This window comes from Thalassophryne amazonica, chromosome 2, assembly GCF_902500255.1.
Source record: "Thalassophryne amazonica chromosome 2, fThaAma1.1, whole genome shotgun sequence".
NCBI lineage: Eukaryota > Metazoa > Chordata > Actinopteri > Batrachoidiformes > Batrachoididae > Thalassophryne > Thalassophryne amazonica.
In genome coordinates, this window is record NC_047104.1 from 112779000 (window position 1) to 112799294 (window position 20295).

A 20295-nucleotide genomic window follows, 5' to 3' on the forward strand; every position below is an offset into this window, starting at 1 on the left:
ATTATGATGTGATGCTTAGTGTTCCAGGCAGATGCAGAACAGCTGATAACTGCGAACGAGATGTGCTGACCTTCGACGATAAGAGTAAAAGAAAAGAAACTGTTTTGCTTACAGCTGCACTTATTGACGTGTGTGTTTATGTTACGGGAAGAAACTTGTCTTGCGTCATTCCCCCACCCTTAGGACAAGTTTTTGTTTATGTGATGAGGGATTCACTAATAAAAAGAGCGAAGCGCAGGCCAGACTTTAGTGTAGCTTTGGTGTATAGCCTGACTGCACTCCGCGCGTAAAATTTGACTTTCTGTCTCACTGGTGGTTCTTGACTCTGTTTGTCTTATCAAAGGTTTTAAGAATGTTTGGAGGAGAAAATACCCAACAGATATAATAATTTTAATTGCAGCCTGGCTCTTTTACCATTCCAGATAAATGTATTCAGTATACTATTAATGCTGAAAAACATTTTTGGGGTAAAGAAAGAGGGAGTGATTGAAATAGGTATAAAAACTTTGGTAAAATCAGCATTTTAATTATATTTATGCACCCAATCATAGATATAGGCATCCTGGTCCAGCAATTTAGCATCTCCCTCACCCCGTCCACCAGACGCTCATAATTCAAAGAAACCATCTGTTTTACATCAGGACTGATCTTAATCCCCAAATATGTAAAACCTTCTTTGGTGGCTGTGAATGGCCTATCTATAGAAGGTTGCAATCTTTCGTTCTTGTTCATAAACATTAATGTAGATTTGGAATTATTTATTTCATAACCTGATATGATTCCAAATGTCTCTATCAAATCTAGTAGTTGGGGAATACTATCTTTTAATTTTGTCAAAAACAAAATTATATAGTCTGAGTATAAAGCTATATGGTGCTCATATCCTCCAATGGTTATACCTGTGATGCCTTTATGAGCTCTTACAGCCATGGCCAAGGGCTCTATAGCCAACACGAATAGCAGAGGTGATAATGGACACCCTTGTATAGTAGATCGGTGGAGAGTAAATGGTTTAGAAACATTATTGTTAGTCAATATTTCGGCGGTTGGGCTTGTATACAAAAGCTTTATCCATCTCAAGAAATTAGCACCGATACCAAACCACGGAATCACCTTAAAAAGGAACCCCCACTTCCACAGTTGAAGTGTTTTAAAACCGGAACCCGGAACATTGGTCCTATCATTCCCATCTTTGTTAAGTGTATGAGGAACACTGATCCACATTAATATGAGGAGCAGTAAATTAGTCACAGTGGGTCTTTAAGCCCATCACCAACCCTGCACAACAAAATTATACTTTTTATAGATCTTATAGTTCTATCCCCAGATATTAAAAGAAGGGACGGCTTTGTGCATATGTACACGCACACATACACGTAAAAGCACATATAGTAAAAAAAAAAAAAAAGAATTCACACATATACATGCACACACAAATACACACATGCTTATACATACACATATACCTACATACATACATACACACACCTGCACGCATACATGCAACATGCAAACCCCCATATAAAAAATAAATCAATGAGTAAATAAATAAAATAAACCAAAAGGTGTATGTGTGTCAGTTCAATTGTTCATATCGCCAGTTCCATTAGTCCATTTCACCATTACTGTGCCTCTTGCTGGTGTTACCTGCAATCAGAGGCTGACTGTAAAGGAAAGAGTTAATGCTTGGTCTGAATTTCACGGTGAAATTCTTCTGCTTCACGCGGTGATGAAAACAGGAGTATCTTCCCGTCATGGAACACTCATCTTGCAGGGATTTAGTTGGAATCCCTGAAATTTCCCCATCTCACTGAACAGCTTTCTGGCTGTGTTGAATTCCCGGTGCTTCCGCATCGTTTCCGCTGAAAAGTTCTGCACCAAAGTAATCTTGGCCCCATCATGTAGAATATTTTTCTGTGATGAAAGACGGAAGACCATCTCTCTGTCTTGAAATTTCCAGAAGCGTATAAGGACAGCTCTGGGCTGGTTAGACTGCCGGCGCCAAGGTGCGATGCGCCCGCTCCAGTACCGGTGTCTATCCGGAGTGAGCTCCAGCCACTTCGGTAGCATTTCTCGGATGAATTTCAGCAAAGGTTGCCTACCTTCAGCGCCTTCCTTGAGACCGAACAAGCGCAAGTTCTCCCTTCTGCCTCAGTTCTCCAAGTCGTCGGTCTTCGTTTCCAACCATAACAGCCTTTTTACAGTTGAAGCCAACTCCAGTCGCACATTCTCAAGTTCCTCCTCAGCCACCATCACTCGATTCTCTGTTTCTCCGATACGTTTAGTTTGCTCCAACACATCTTGTTTAACTTCAGCCATTTTGACTTCTAGAGTAGTTATAACATTGGTTACCTCCCCGAGGCTAGTGTTAATACCATCCAATTTTTGTCCAAACTCGGAGCGGAGCAACTTTAGCTCTTTTAGCACATCCGCTATGTCGGCCATGATGTTAGCATCTGTTTGCTCGGGTGACTGGGCCCCTTTCTTGTTTTGAGCGGTCGATTTTCATGCCCTGGTGAAAATATCACATTCCTTAGTTGCGTGAGATGAGGACATACTTAACGCCGCGTGGAAGGTTTAAGTTTCAAGCCACTGTCCAGGGATTAAAGAGATTTTTGCGCAGGGTTGATCAGAGCCTCGCCGTTAAGCCGCCATCTTCGTCGGGTCTCCTAAAAGGCTTTATTTTACTCAGCGTGCGGCTTTAAGTTGTAGCATTGCCTGCTACATTGATTAGCTCTTACATTAGTTATGCGCATATTCTATGGTCTTCTTCATCGTGTTTTGTGGGAGCATTACATCGCCATATACAAGCCTGGCGTATGTACTACAGCTTTAAACATCCTTACATCGGGGCGAATGTGAGGCATTATTTGTAAAGCGCTTTGAGTGTCTGATGCAGATGGAAAAGTGCTATATAAATGCAGTCCATTTATTTAAATGAAGCCTAGAGGCAAAGAATTTGCCTCGAACATTTTCTGTAATCAAATTACTCGATTAATAATTTCAGCCATAAAAATTTTTTTTTTTTTTTTTAAATTAAAACTCTTTAGCCGGACCTTACCAAAAAAATTACCAAAGAAGGAAAAAGCCAAGTCAAACAGCCAGCCTTCAAGAAAACTGCTGATGTCATTATGTACACTCATGGCAAATGTGGTGTTTATAAAAAGATTTTTTCTACCAGCAACATTTGTTGATGGATTAAAAATGGATGCACACTCATGTGCTACTACGGCACACGAGCATGTCCATAACCTGGATGCACACTCATGCTCATGTGCCAGTCCCAGAAAATGATATAGAGTGAGTCCAAAACGTGCTCTGAGAGTGCAGCTGAGGTACTTTTTAAAAACCTCTCAAAGGTCTACATTACTGAAATGGCTGACTGAATCTGAAGCATAGATTTTAAATGTGATTTTAGCATACTTACTAGCAACATATGAGGACACAAAAACGCCAGCAAGCATGGCACCCTGAGAGAGTTGCAGCAGGAGGAACACCACAGCACTGTTGGACATGCACACCACTACTCCTAACAGACTGGACAGACTGATGGACAGGAGGAAACCTCGCCGACGGCCCAACCTGAACAGAAAGTCATTCAGTTTCCTGTTACATATGTGCACAAGCATCATCCAGGCACGCGCTGCAGCTATTGGTTACTCACCAGTCGCACAAGGTGCCAAGGAGGATGTACCCCAGAATCCATCCTGTCATGAAGCAGATATGCTGCAGAGGGACTTTCCAGTAGTCACTGCAGACCAGGTTAAACTGTGACAAAGAAGCAAATGGTGGAAAAAATGTGAAGACAACTGTTAAGTGTTTTTAAGGATGTCAAGTAGGGGGTCACCAACCTTGCTCCTGGAGATCACCTGCCCTGTATGTTTTCCTGATGTACCTGCTGCAACCACAGCTGACTTGTCATGTCTGGTGATTCGTAGCTGTTGATTAGCTGAGCACACCTGAATTAATTCATCAGCAGTGGGCAGAGCAGACACAGTTGGAAAACATGCAGGTCAGGTGATCTCCAACAGCAGACTTTATTATACCACAGGTTTGTTTGAGAAGTTTGTGCATGCATACAAGGGTGATTCTTTAACTACGGGCACTATTGGCCTTGTAAATGTAATTTCCACCACACCATTGCCTTACAATATAAAGCGCCTTGGGGCAACTGTTTGTTGTGATTTGGCGCTATATACACTCAACAAAAATAAAAACGCAACACTTTCGGTTTTGCTCCCATTTCGTATGAGATGAACTCAAAGATCTAAAACTTTTTCCACATACACAATATCACCATTTCCCTCAAATATTGTTCTCAAACCAGTCTAAATCTGTGATAGTGAGCACATCTCCTTTGCTGAGATAATCCATCCCACCTCACAGGTGTGCCATATCAAGATGCTGATTAGACATCATGATTATTGCACAGGTGAGCCTTAGACTGTCCACAATAAAAGGCCACTCTGAAAGGTGCAGTTTTATCACACAGCACAATGCCACAGATGTTGCAAGATTTGAGGGAGTGTGCCAAGACTTTTGCCTCTACTGGTGGTTGGCTCTCACTGCGGTATTGTATCACTTCCTGTTCCGGAGCACAGCGGTGTTTTGCTGTATCTGTTAGCTGTTTAATCTGCGCAGTTAGATTGATCTAGTTAACTAGATAACGATTTGTTTCACAGTGTAATCTTCATGTCCCTTAACTAAAGCACTTCCTCTGCTGAATCATCTCAAAATTATTTACACATTATTCACTTCGTGTTTTTAGGAATCCGCTAGCTTAGCGCAGCTACTAGCTATTAGCCGGTTTAGCATGGCGGCTTCTCCTGTCTCTCCTGCACTTTTCTGCTCTGGGTGTGAAATGTTTAGTTATTCCTCCGCCTCCTTTAGCAGTAATGGTACTTGTAATAAGTGTAGCTTATTCGTAGCTTTGGAAGCCAGGCTGGGCGAATTGGAGACTCGGCTCCGCACCGTGGAAAATTCTACAGCTAGCCAGGCCCCTATAGTCGGTGCGGACCAAGGTAGCTTAGCCGCCATTAGTTTCCCTCTGGCAGATCCCGAGCAGCCGGGAAAGCAGGCCGACTGGGTGACTGTGAGGAGGAAGTGTATTCCTAAACAGAAGCCCCGTGTACACCGCCAACCCGTTCACATTTCTAACCGTTTTTCCCCACTCGACGACACACCCACCGAGGATCAAACTCTGGTTATTGGCGACTCTGTTTTGAGAAATGTGAAGTTAGCGACACCAGCAACCATAGTCAATTGTCTTCCGGGGGCCAGAGCGGGCGACACTGAAGGAAATTTGAAACTGCTGGCTAAGGCTAAGCGTAAATTTGGTAAGATTGTAATTCACGTCGACAGTAATGACACCCGGTTACGCCAATCGGAGGTCACTAAAATTAACATTGAATCGGTGTGTAACTTTGCAAAAACAATGTCGGACTCTGTAGTTTTCTCTGGGCCCCTCCCCAATCGGACCGGGAGTGACATGTTTAGCCGCATGTTCTCCTTGAATTGCTGGCTGTCTGAGTGGTGTCCAAAAAATGAGGTGGACTTCATAGATAATTGGCAAAGCTTCTGGGGAAAACCTGGTCTTGTTAGGAGAGACGGCATCCATCCCACTTTGGATGGAGCAGCTCTCATTTCTAGAAATCTGGCCAATTTTCTTAAATCCTCCAAACCGTGACTATCCAGGGTTGGGACCAGGAAGCAGAGTTGTAGTCTTACACACCTCTCTGCAGCTTCTCTCCCCCTGCCATCCCCTCATTACCCCATCCCCGTAGAGACGGTGCCTGCTCCCAGACCACCAATAACCAGCAAAAATCTATTTAAGCATAAAAATTCAAAAAGAAAAAATAATATAGCACCTTCAACTGCACCACAGACTAAAACAGTTAAATGTGGTCTATTAAACATTAGGTCTCTCTCTTCTAAGTCCCTGTTAGTAAATTATATAATAATTGATCAACATATTGATTTATTCTGCCTTACAGAAACCTGGTTACAGCAGGATGAATATGTTAAGTTTAAATGAGTCAACACCCCCGAGTCACACTAACTGCCAGAATGCTCGTAGCACGGGCCGAGGCGGAGGATTAGCAGCAATCTTCCATTCCATCTTATTAATTAATCAAAAACCCAGACAGAGCTTTAATTCATTTGAAAGCTTGACTCTTAGTCTTGTCCATCCAAATTGGAAGTCCCAAAAACCAGTTTTATTTGTTATTATCTATCGTCCACCTGGTCGTTACTGTGAGTTTCTCTGTGAATTTTCAGACCTTTTGTCTGACTTAGTGCTTAGCTCATATAAGATAATTATAGTGGGCGATTTTAACATCCACACAGATGCTGAGAATGACAGCCTCAACACTGCATTTAATCTATTATTAGACTCAATTGGCTTTGCTCAAAATGTAAATGAGTCCACCCACCACTTTAATCATATCTTAGATCTTGTTCTGACTTATGGTATGGAAATTGAAGACTTAACAGTATTCCCTGAAAACTCCCTTCTGTCTGATCATTTCTTAATAACATTTACATTTACTCTGATGGACTACCCAGCAGTGGGGAATAAGTTTCATTACACTAGAAGTCTTTCAGAAAGCACTGTAACTAGGTTTAAGGATATGATTCCTTCTTTATGTTCTCTAATGCCATATACCAACACAGTGCAGAGTAGCTACCTAAACTCTGTAAGTGAGATAGAGTATCTCGTCAATAGTTTTACATCCTCATTGAAGACAACTTTGGATGCTGTAGCTCCTCTGAAAAAGAGAGCTTTAAATCAGAAGTGCCTGACTCTGTGGTATAACTCACAAACTCGCAGCTTAAAGCAGATAACCCGTAAGTTGGAGAGGAAATGGCGTCTCACTAATTTAGAAGATCTTCACTTAGCCTGGAAAAAGAGTCTGTTGCTCTATAAAAAAAGCCCTCCGTAAAGCTAGGACATCTTACTACTCATCACTAATTGAAGAAAATAAGAACAACCCCAGGTTTCTTTTCAGCACTGTAGCCAGGCTGACAGAGTCAGAGCTCTATTGAGCCGAGTATTCCTTTAACTTTAACTAGTAATGACTTCATGACTTTCTTTGCTAATAAAATTTTAACTATTAGAGAAAAAATTACTCACAACCATCCCAAAGTTGTATCGTTATCTTTGGCTGCTTTCAGTGATGCCGGTATTTGGTTAGACTCTTTCTCTGCGATTGTTCTGAGTTATTTTCATTAGTTACTTCATCCAAACCATCAACATGTCTATTAGACCCCATTCCTACCAGGCTGCTCAAGGAAGCCCTACCATCATTTAATGCTTTGATCTTAAATATGATCAATCTATCTTTATTAGTTGGCTATGAACCACAGGCTTTTAAGGTGGCAGTAATTAAACCATTACTTAAAAAGCCATCACTTGACCCAGCTATCTTAGCTAATTATAGGCCAATCTCCAACCTTTCTTTTATCTCAAAAATTCTTGAAAGGGTAGTTGTAAAACAGCTAACTGATCATCTGCAGAGGAATGGTCTATTTGAAGAGTTTCAGTCAGGTTTTAGAATTCATCATAGTACAGAAACAGCATTAGTGAAGGTTACAAATGATCTTCTTATGGCCTCAGACAGTGGACTCATCTCTGTGCTTGTTCTGTTAGACCTCAGTGCTGCTTTTGATACTGTTGACCATAACATTTTATTACAGAGATTACAGCATGCCATAGGTATTAAAGGCACTGCGCTGCGGTGGTTTGAATCATATTTATCTAATAGATTACAATTTGTTCATGTAAATGGGGAATCTTCTTCACAGACTAAGGTTAATTATGGAGTTCCACAAGGTTCTGTGCTAGGACCAATTTTATTCACTTTATACATGCTTCCCTTAGGTAGTATTATTAGACGGCATTGCTTAAATTTTCATTGTTACACAGATGATACCCAGCTTTATCTATCCATGAAGCCAGAGGACACACACCAATTAGCTAAACTGCAGGATTGTCTTACAGACATAAAGACATGGATGACCTCTAATTTCCTGCTTTTAAACTCTGATAAAACTGAAGTTATTGTACTTGGCCCCACAAATCTTAGAAACATGGTGTCTAACCAGATCCTTACTGTGGATGGCATTACCCTGACCTCTAGTAATACTGTGAGAAATCTTGGAGTCATTTTTGATCAGGATATGTCATTCAAAGCGCATATTAAACAAATATGTAGGACTGCTTTTTTGCATTTACGCAATATCTCTAAAATTAGAAAGGTCTTGTCTCAGAGTGATGCTGAAAAACTAATTCATGCATTTATTTCCTCTAGGCTGGACTATTGTAATTCATTATTATCAGGTTGTCCTAAAAGTTCCCTGAAAAGCCTTCAGTTAATTCAAAATGATGCAGCTAGAGTACTAACGGGGACTAGAAGGAGAGAGCATATCTCACCCATATTGGCCTCTCTTCATTGGCTTCCTGTTAATTTTACAATAGAATTTAAAATTCTTCTTCTTACTTATAAGGTTTTGAATAATCAGGTCCCATCTTATCTTAGGGACCTCATAGTACCATATCACCCCAATAGAGCGCTTCGCTCTCAGACTGCAGGCTTACTTGTAGTTCCTAGTGTTTGTAAGAGTAGAATGGGAGGCAGAGCCTTCAACTTTCAGGCTCCTCTCCTGTGGAACCAGCTCCCAATTCAGATCAGGGAGACAGACACCCTCTCTACTTTTAAGATTAGGCTTAAAACTTTCCTTTTTGCTAAAGCTTATAGTTAGGGCTGGATCAGGTGACCCTGAACCATCCCTTAGTTATGCTGCTATAGACTTAGACTGCTGGGGGGTTCCCATGATGCACTGAGTGTTTCTTTCTCCTTTTGCTCTGTATGCACCACTCTGCATTTAATCATTAGTGATTGATCTCTGCTCCCCTCCACAGCAGAGTAACAGAGTGAAGATTCGTCCCATCCATTGTATGGCTAATGTAGAGTCTCTGATCCAGCATTTGTCTCTTCTAGACTGAACTACTACTACTACTCCCTGGCTTACTGCACTCCAGCATTAGAGGTATCCAATTGGTTCAAAATGATGCTACCAGAATTTTGACAAGCAGCAAAGCGCCTTGAGTAGGGTTGGGTATCGAGAACCGGTTCTTTTCAAGTATCGCGAGTCGATTCAACAATATCAACAGCCTTTGTGCTTAACGATTCCCTTATGGGTCCTTCAGAGCGGCCGTTGTTTTTGAGTGTGTCTGTTGGGAAAATGATCATTTTTCTACATTGATTACAGACCCTGTAGTGGGTCTGTACAGGGTCTGTAATCAACCATTTCTGCAGCGCGACTCCACTTTGAAGCATGAACCAATGCTTTGATCCGCTGTCTCGTTGGTTCTTTGAGTCGCTGCTCTTTAGAAACAGCAAGTCTGCTTCTTAACCCCTCTCAAAGCCATTAAAATATTGTGAGTCACTTTTGTGTGGATTAAAGTCACTAACTGGGACTCTTGTCTTCTTGTAGTTAAGAAACAAGAATTGTCCTCCATTCTGTTGGCACAGCTCCAAACGCTCTGCCGAGACAGAGTCCGGCCGGAATTAATAACTTCAAAATGAAATTCCGCTTTAAATAAAATGACACCTCCTTACAAACATTGTAATACAGACAAAAAACTACAATCAACTAAAACGTTTTTTTCCCTCCCAAAATGAGACGTCCTGCATCCTTTATGAATTACATCCTGATGTGCAGCACAGCCAGCTCCAAGAGCTCAGCTCAGATGTATGGAAAGACATTCATGCCACGAATGTCTGAAAGGAAATGCTTTTGACAAAAACTACAGATTTTGTTTATTTCCATTTATGTCCAGAGTTTAAGGATTCAGTGACCAATTTCATATTTATTTACTTTAAGACTTAATAAAATGTTGTTCAATTTTAATTCAATTTCAATTTAATCAGCTTATAATGCGCCAAATCACAATAAAAGCTGTCTCACGGCGCCTCACACAGAACAGTTCAAGCTAAAAAATTTAAATAAATAATAATTAAAATACATTATTAAAAAGAGAAGTAAAAGAATAAAACATAAAAAATAAAAACTATTCATAAGAAAGAGAATAAAATAGGTTTTAAGTCTTGACTTAAAAATGTCTACGGACTCTGACTACCTCACGGTCGCAGGAAGACCGTTCCACAGAGCGGGTGCACAATAAGAAAAAGCTCTTTGACCCGCTGACATAGAAAACCTGTAAAGCCTACTTTTAGTACACAAAAAATTCACAAGAGGTATCGGTAAGGCAACTGATAAGGAATCGGATCGATAATGGTATCGATAGATAAAATCTTATTGATACCCATCCCTAGCCTTGAGACAACTTTGTTGTGATTTGGTGCTACATAAATTAAATAAATTACAATTGAAGCAGAGAGTTTGGCCACATTACACCGATTTTGGCCTCCCTTCACTGGCTGCCTGTCTCTGTGAGCTCTGATTTTAATGTTCTGTTACTAATTCAAAAAATTATTCAGGGATTCGTGCCTCCCTACCTAGCTGACCTAAGTACACCCTACGTACTGGCCCGAGCTCTGGATTCTCAGGGCACAGGACTACTTTGTGTCCCTAAGGTTAAAGAAAAGTGGGCAGGCCACAGAGCCTTCTGTTATCATGCGTGTTATCATGTGTGTGCCTTGTGGAATGATCTCCCTGCAAAGATAAAATAGTCAGATTCCTTAGAGACATTCAAGTCCAGACTAAAGACGCATCTATTCTCCCTCTCGTATGGTTAGCATAGCAGTGTAGCATGGAACTATGCTTCCTGTCCTTTTAATTCATATTATTAGCAATGGAAGAGGTCTTGGCCTCACTACATCCAAATTCTGGGTCTGTTAGTGAAGCAAAGGGCATGCTGCCGGTGATCATCTTAGTAATCTCTCTGCTTCCATGTTGATTTAGTGCTGGTGAACTAACGCCTCAGGTGCAGTTACTTCGACTGACTGACAACACTCTCCTCTTTTTGTATCTGTCTGAGGCAATGACAACACTCTCAATGGATGCTGACCCTGCACACCAGGGGGGTGGACTAACCTCAAGATGCCCTGCCTGTTGCAACACGGTCTGAAGTCTTGTTTCTTTGGGATCTAACCGGAAGTGGACATGATGGATTAAAGACAGAAGAAAGACTTTTTTTTTTTAGTTCAATTAAGACTCTGTTTTTGTTGCTCTTCTGTTTTTTTTTTTTTTTCTGTTTATTAGGAAATTCTTATAAAATCTGTAAAAACCTTCTAACTGTTAGCATGGCCTAAGCAGTGGGTCATCCCTGTGAGCCTGGTCTGCTTGAGGTTTCTTTCTCATTATCACCAGAGTGAGTTTTTCCTTACTACTACTCTCATCTGTGTGCTTGCGCTAGGGGTTGGTAAGGTTCCTGTGAAGTGCCTTAAGGCAGCATTGTTGTAACTTGGCACTATACAAATAAAATAAATTGAATTGTTTGTGCGTAGTCTCCTGTTTTTTAACAAATCAAAAAAATTCACTGCCATTTTACAGTCAACTTCCAAACATAAATACTAGTGGAAAGAACTCTAACCTAGGACTGGATTAGCCCTGGGTCTTTGCAAGCCTGGCCTGTAGTGCTCTGGTGAGTCGAGCTGCTCATTTCCTCACCAAAATAGGATGAATTTATCAGAGAGCTGACAGTTGTGCAAATATCATGTCTCAACCTGCAATTTACAGTCTCTCTCGCTCTCTCACACACACACACCTAAATAATTTTGCCTCCAAATACTACTTAATGTACCACCGCTGCACCCATAGTAATGTGGACATGTAACATGGTGAGAACAGCCCTTAACAGTGAACAGAGAGACTTGAGTGAGCGAGTAGGAATGTCAAGATAACTGAATTAAGATGCCTGCTGACAGCATAATGACATTAGACCATAGTCATGCTTAAAGTCGAGCATCCGAGCCATCTGGTTCCTAACAGATACTGCCAGCGACAAGGTTCTTCCATCTTTCTTCCACAGTCACAGCCATAAATCATTAGACAGCAACAATCTCTTTTAATATTGCATTTGTACATAGACCTGTTGCAGTAATCAACTTACTGTTTGATATATAAATATGAACACAATCATTTTGCTGGCCTCGATATATCACTCTTTACGTATTTGTTTCCATAAGTCACCAAAATTTCAGTGAGTTGCAGTGCTGGTGTCCCTCTCGCCTCTTGCTTTCTGCAGCCTGACCTCTGTGTGTGAGGCAATCAGAGGGAACAGCGAGCCAGCCAGCAGAAGCAACTCCACGGCATTATTCTGTCCAGAAACTTCTGAAGCATAAATGGAATTGATTAGTTTACCATTTTTTCTTCTGAAGTATGAACCTAAAAGCAAAAGCACACAGATTTGCATTTGTACTGAGACACTGTTCCTGTATGAGATCAGACCACTGCATGTGAGTCTAGGCAAACAACACCACCAACTTATGACAAAAACTGAGATTTTATATGAATTAGTGGAAAATTTCACACAAGATGGCGGCTGAATAGCGTCAATGTATATAATTATTTCAAACGTGTACAGAGTGATGTTTTATGAGATGCCTCCATTTGCACAAAAATCTGACAAATTTAAAATATAAAAAAATATTGAAGGCTGTCTGGCTCAACAAGAGGCACGACATAAAAAAAAAAAAAAAAAAAACGTGACGAGCTGCATAGTAAATTCACCCAACGCGAATGATGAGATGTAATCCAGTTCATAAAAGTTTAATGAACAAAAAGTTTACATTTACACTTTGTCTCATGGTGCTGAAGTGCCTGATGGCAGCTCTGTGCTGCTCACAGATTAAAGCTAGCACAAGGTGTCTCCCCCCGCTCCCCCATAAAAGGGCCACAAAATCATTTGACTAATTCTGCAACGGCTAATCTGAAGTCTTGTTTTGTTTTTTTTTCCCAGACATCAAGATGTATGTGAGGAATTTCTTATGATTAGTCTGATGTAGTTTGAGACTGAGCCAATGAGGATGTCGCTTACCATCAAGCAAAAAGGGAAACTGGTGGAATTCTACTGTACTTTGAGCCCAAATTGATTGTACAAACCAAATGAAAATATCAATGACATTTTGCAGTTACCAAAGCTCCAGACAGAAAGACAATATGGAGGATGGTAGAGATGTTTCAAACTGATACTGAAAACTTTGCAGTCAGGCTGAATGAATGTCTGAATCGCCACGGTGCACATATTGAGCACATCTTGTGAATGCCAAAACTCTTACAAACTGCGGTGAAATTAGAAATGAACACCAAAGATAAAATCCCCTGAGATGCTTCAAAATGACATATGACATATATGACGTATAGATTTTCTATGGCTTTATTATTGTGGGACTTCTTTTTGGGACACCCTGTATATGTAAGCAGGATTTGCGCTTATGCAGTCCTGATGCAAAATCATCAACTTTCGCATTTGACAAAATGTTCAAAAATCAGAATCAAATTTATTGCCAAATAAGCTCTCAAATACAAAGAATTTGATCTGGCGTTGTTGGTGCATAAACAAGAAAAAGGAAAAAAAAAAAAACACTCTGTGAGAAGTAAAAGATTCAAATAGGCAAAACTATATTCACTGTGAAATAAATATAACGTAACCGTTATACCGTTCAACCGTTATTTGTGAATAAATGCAGAGTTTTTAAAGTCCCACTGTGTTTGTCTGCTAAGGGTGCATTTCTCAGCCTGAACCAGAGGATGCCAGCACTTTGTCCCACCAACAAGAGGAAAAAATTACCCATTTTAAAAGTTGAAAGTCCTCTCTGCAGTTATTTTACTTGCGTCACATTACTCTATTTATTCACACCAGCATTCACCACAGCCATCCGTCATCTCTTTAGCTTTCTGCTCACAATGAAAATAAATTCCATTGATGATCCACAAAGACAAAAAACAAACAAACAAACAAACAAACAAAAACACTAAATTACACTGAAACAACATGTGATTCATTATGAGTGGCTGATGTTGGAGAGGCAGGACTATGACATCATCATTTCAGAAAAGTTCCATATTGCTTATCCACAGGAAGATGTGAAGGACCAGTTTTCAAAAAGTATCATTTTCGGTCACCAAAAACGCAGTTTCTGTGTGGACAAAATGCCAATATGGTACAAAACTTATGCAGATATGCTTAAACCCGTTTTCATGTGGATGGGGCCTTAGTTGCTAGACATGAATCAACTTCACTACTGGAAGCCTGTAAAAATCCAGAAATTAGCTGCATCACTGTTTAAGATGCAGTGTTCAAAACGTATGAAAAACATAGCAGCTTATAGTCCAGAAATTATGGAGTTTGTGTGTGTGTGTGTGAAAATCCCACATTGAGAGGTTGACATCACGTTGCTGTAAAGGGGTAACGGGTCAGGTAGTATCTGAGAAGTTTTATGATTAGAAGTATGAGTAAATGAATACGGGATTGGGCCGATACTGGTATCGGGATCGGTACATCCCTACTTAACTGCCCAACACAAACTTTAAATAGGAGTGCAAAATTGTTCTCAGTAGTCCGTGATGTCGTCCACTGACTTCGTGTACAGACTGCCGTCTGCTTTCCTCATTCCAGTGAATTTTTTTGTCCATTAATTAATCACTAGTACAAGGTGTAGGACTGGAGGAATGCAGTGCTTTAGTTCTTCTTGAAGCAAGTTGAGGATCACCAGACCATATATGTGGTCTCACCTGCTCACAGATTCCTCTGACAAACTGTCTCATTGTCTACCATTAGTTTCATCAGAACCCACTTTCTCAGCTGCTTATACCAGGGGTTGAAATAATTTTTTTTAACCTACTTGCACTGGTGCTAGCAAAAAACAAAACAAAACAAAAAACAGTTACTTGCACAACCAAAAGTCACTTTCACACTGGGCCCACTTCGAGTTGCTTCCTGTTGCGTCATGACAACGTCATGCCCCCTGCTGCGTCAGGTGCGCGCAGCAGGGAGCAGAGAGGAGGCGAGGACGCAGCCTGCAGATTCTCTGCACAGAGGAATCAGAGTGCACAGTTCGGCTGCAGCTAGACTGTGCACTCTCATTTCTCTTCTAGTTCATACAGTAGTGTTCAGAATAATAGTAGTGCTATGTGACTAATAATAGTAGTGTGGCATTCAGTCAGTGAGTTCGTCAATTTTGTGGAACAAACAGGTGTGAATCAGGTGTCCCCTATTTAAGGATGAAGCCAGCACCTGCTGAACATGCTTTTCTCTTTGAAAGCCTGAGAAAAATGGGACTTTCAAGACATTGTTCAGAAGAACAGCGTAGTTTGATTAAAAAGTTGATTGAAGAGGGGAAAACATAAACACAGGTGCAAAAAATTATAGGCTGTTCATCTCCAATGCTTTAAAATGGACAAAAAAAAAAAAAAAAAAAATCAGACACGTGGAAGAAAACGGAAAACAATCATCAAAATGGATAAAAGAATAACCAGAATGGCAAAGGCTCACCCATTGATCAGCTCCAGGATGATCAAAGACAGTCTGGAGTTACCTGTAAGTGCTGTGACAGTTAGAAGATGCCTGTGTGAAGCTAATTTATTTGCAAGAATCCCCCGCAAAGTCCCTCTGTTAAATAACAGACATGTACAGAAGAGGTTACAATTTCCCAAAGAACACATCAACTGGCCTAAAGAGAAATGGAGGAATATTTTGTGGATTGATGAGAGTAAAATTGCTCTTTTTGGGTCCAAGGGCCGCAGACAGTTTGTGAGACGACCCCCAAACTCTGAATTCAAGCCACAGTTCACAGTGAAGACAGTGAAGCATGGTGGTGCAAGCATCATGATATGGGCATGTTTCTCCTACTGTGGTGTTGGGCCTATATATCACATACCAGGTATCATGGATCAGTTTGGATATGTCAAAATACTTGAAGAGGTCATGTTGCCTTATGCTGAAGAGGACATGCCCTTGAAATGGGTGTTTCAACAAGACAATGACCACAAGCACACTAGTAAACGAGCAAAATCTTGGTTCCAAACCAACAAAATTAATGTTTTGGAGTGGCCTGCCCAATCCCCGGACCTAAATCCAATTGAGAACTTGTGGGATGACATCAAAAAAGCTGTTTCTGAAGCAAAACCAAGAAATGTGAATGAACTGTGGAATGTTGTTAAAGAATCTTGGAGTGGAATAACAGCTGAAAGGTGCCACAAGTTGGTTGACTCCATGCCTCGCAGATGTGAAGAAATCATGACAAACTGTGGTTATACAACTAAATACTAGTTTAGTGATTCACAGGATTGCTAAAAAAGCAGTTTGAACATAATAGTTTTGAGTTTGTAGCATCAACAGCAGATGCTACCATTATTGTGAACACCCCCTTTTCTGCTTTTTTTCACGAACGAACTGTCCGTGAGCAAATGTGGAGATGTTTGGAGTTATACTTCATGTGGACATGTCCTGTCTCTGGCAATCAGTCTGTGAGCAGGACCTATGTCTTTTTTTTAACAGTGGTGAGAGAGTTTGAGTGGAGAGCAAGGAACTAACTGCCTGCAGCCAGACAGTTTTTTTCTTTTAATTGTTCACGTGTGCGTGTGTGAACAAACAGTCCGTGAGTGGACTGGAGATGTCCAGACTTTTTACTGGATGAGGACATGTCCTGTCTCTGGCAATCAGTCTGTGAGCAGGACTTATGGATTTTTGTGTGTTTGCTAAAGGAGCATTAGCAAACACACCCCACCACACCGCCCAATATTAACATCACCTGTCAGCTGAGCTTAATAATTACAGGGTTCAGTATTAAAAATTGCCCGATTATTTGGTACAAGTAGAAAACAAAATGTTGTCCAAATCGGACGAGTGCAGGGTATTTTTTTTTTTTTTTGCAGTATACAGAAGTCAAATTCTTCAACACTGAAGACAACTGGGTAACTGCGGGTATGCTGTCATCATTTTCTGCATTATGCTTCACAAGGGCACCGCAAATGCATTTTGGGAAATGCATATTTGGCATGCATAGCTGGAAGAAATTTTTATTACCTTATTATACATAAGTATAAATCATGTTTTTTTTTAACTAGTTTGGGGGGGGTCCTGTGACTTATATACTGAAAAAATTAACATGCTTGCACTTATCATTATTAAAAATATTTAAATATTGGACTTTACCAGGAAACAAATAAATCCCCAAAATAAAACAAATACTAATAACAAAAAGAACACTTCAACAGTTCACAAGCATCCTCAAATTAAAGAACCAATAATACAGAAAAAGTTGTAAGTAATACGCCGGTCTGACTTAAAAGTCTGGTGCAACTTATATGGTTATTTTCTTCTTCAAGAGGCATTTTTTTTGTTGTTGTTTTTAATTAGTGTCAATTTGAAGCATAACTCTTGGACAGTTGTTCTCCTTTTGCTAGTCCAAAGAGTTTCAAAGTAAACACTCTGTTATTGTACTGTATTCAATGTTTCCTTTGTCCAAGTGAATGACGTCATGGGCAAAGGAAGTACTGCCAGTTACGGAGGCGGTCATGGAATCAGGAAGGAAGACTGAGACCTGAGCGCTTCCAGTGTTAACAGTTGCCACAGGACAAAAAAAAATAGGAACATCTCCTCTGGGCCAATACATATTTATGTCTGTTTCCTTGAGGCCTGATTCACAGAAAAAACTAATCTGAAGCAATAAAGGGATAATTACCCATAATGACTTTGCTCTGTTTGCTTGACCCTGTCACAAGACTTAACCCTCACTTGTAAAAATATACTAAACAGAAGTAATGGAAACATTTTCACTGAGTAATATTAAAGTGAGGTTAATGATTTGTTTAATATATATATATATATATATATATATATATATATATATATATATATATATATATATATAAATAAACAAACATGCAAACTTGCAGTATCGCCTGAATATGAAAGCTGCTGACGGCTCGTAGTCAGACCTGTTCACTTTCTTCACCTTCATAAAGAACTTGCTAACAAATAGTCCGGTCGTTAGCTGATAAGCTTTCAATCTGTGTGTTTTTGTTGATGCTGTATGTCCGACTTGGTTTTTGTCATTGTGTTTGTAGCTTTCTGGTTTGTAACAAATATGATACGTGTTCCAGACTGATTGTCATGGTAATCAGTCTGATATAAGAAAATATCAGACCGGAAATCAGCCAATCAGCACGTGCGTAGCATTGCAGCCATATAATAATAATAATAATAGTAATAATAATAATATGTATTTTTTTCTAAAATGTTTAGTCAATATTTGCAGACTGTGATGGATTCTGGGTAAAAGAATACGAGCGCATTGCCAGTGGGGATCCACAGGTTCAGGATTGGGTAGTGTTTATAAAATAAGTAGCTGACATTTTTCAAGGGTGGCAATAAATGATGAAAAGTTTCTATAACGGGTTGGAATGGCATGCGAGTCCAGAATGTTTTTAGAATCTAGAGCTCAACAATTTTTAGAGGAAGAACTCAACCATTTTATTTCCTACCAATTATGTAATTTTTTTTATGTTAATTTACTGTCTTAATGTATTTATAAATTGTTTAGGACCTTGCTATCATACACACAGTTACTATTATTATTTCTATTTTGTCATTTTATTTTTAAATGGACCACAATGGAAAAAGTGTTTTCACTTTCTTGTGTCATCTATGTACTTTTAATGGATTTACAATTATGTTATGTAGTTACGCTGAACTTACTAAATAAAATCACATGCACACACACTTAATAAAAATATGATTTACCACCCACTGCTGAAATGGCATGTGAATCCAGAATTTATTTATCAATGGTCATTGTTCACTGTTGTTGGCGAATACCCCAAATTTCTCCAAAAATATTCATCCTATCACCTTTCTGTTTTTGCGGCGTTCATCCTTGACCCAAAATACATAAGGATACCAAATGGCAAATAGTAAATGGACTGCATTTATATGGCACTTTTCCATCTGCATCAGATGCTCAAAGCGCTTTATAACAATAATGCCTCACATTCACCCCGATGTCAGGCTGCTGCCATGCAAGGCGCCCGCTACACACCGGGAGCAACTAGGGGATTAAGGACCTTGCCCAAGTGCCCTTAGTGATTTTTGGGTCAGGATGGGATTTGAACCGAGGATCTGCTGGTCTCAAGCCCAACGCTTAACCACTAGACCATCCCCTCCCCCATGTCAGCTCTCCCCAGTTTCTCCGTGATTGAAGCCATACACATGCATGCACGCATACAGACAAACAGAGGCCACTTGGCTATGAATATATAGACTAGCACACTGCCCGTGGGGATCCACGGGCAGCAGACTGGGTAGTGTTTATAAAATAGGTAGCGGACATTTTTCAAGGGTGGTAATAAATTATGCAAAGTTTCTACAACCCCAATTCCAATGAAGTTGGGACATTGTGTAAAATGTAAATAAAAACAGGATACAATGATTTGCAAATCCTCTTCAACCTATATTCAACTGAATACACCACAAAGACAAGATATTTAATGTTCAAACTGATAATCTTCATTGTTTTTGTGCAAATATTTGCTCATTTTGAAATGGATGCCTGCAACATGTTTCAAAAAAGCTGGGACAGTGGTATGTTTACCACTGTTACATGACCTTTCCTTCTAACAACCCTCAATAAGCATTTGTGTTTAAGTTGCCCATGCCATGGGCACTAACACACCCCCATACCATCACAGATGCTGGCTTTTGAACTTTGCCCAGGTAACAATCTGGCTGGTCTTTTGTCCAGAGGACACGACGTCCATGATTTCCAAAAACAATTTGAAATGTGGACTCATCAGACCACAGCACACTTTTCCATTTTGCGTCTGTCCATTTCAAATGAGCTCGGGCCCAGAGAAGGCGGTGGCGTTTCTGGATGTTGTTGATGTATGGCTTTCACTTTGCAGGGTAGAGTTTTGGCTTGCACTCAGGGGTCGAATTAGTACGTGCATGTGCTAGTTTGTGCACGTATTATTCGAGCGGTGCACGTAATTTTATACTGCACTAGCACTGGTGCAATTAACTTTATCCAAGTTTTATCAACTATAAGCACCAGTAGAATGAACCAATAAAGGAATAAATAAAGAAAAAAAACAATTTCCAGTGTGTTGTTTTCGTCTTCCCTGCGTTTTATGACTCAGACACGGAGTGAGTTGCTGTGCTCTATTTGTTGTGGAAAGCTGACAAACGTCACCAGGGGCGCCGTCCCTGGGTTCACAACATCCTCATGAGACATTTCCAATTTGGGGAGTTTCATTATTTGCTGCAAGAGCTGCAGCAAATAACTGGAGCTGCAGGAGCTCCAGTTTGAGGACCTCCTGTCCCATTCACGT

At 40.2% G+C, this 20295-nt stretch overlaps 1 protein-coding gene across 1 annotated transcript in view; it reads right to left on the reverse strand.

The window, feature by feature from the left end:
- Positions 1-20295, reverse strand: part of slc22a31 (solute carrier family 22 member 31) — an 81756-nt gene that overhangs the window by 32934 nt on the left and 28527 nt on the right. The window contains exons 2-3 of the mRNA XM_034192097.1: positions 3665-3768; positions 3428-3582 (exon numbers count right to left, since the gene is read on the reverse strand). Coding sequence (XP_034047988.1) covers positions 3428-3582; positions 3665-3768 — 259 coding nt within the window. The remainder of the gene's footprint in view (positions 1-3427; positions 3583-3664; positions 3769-20295) is intronic.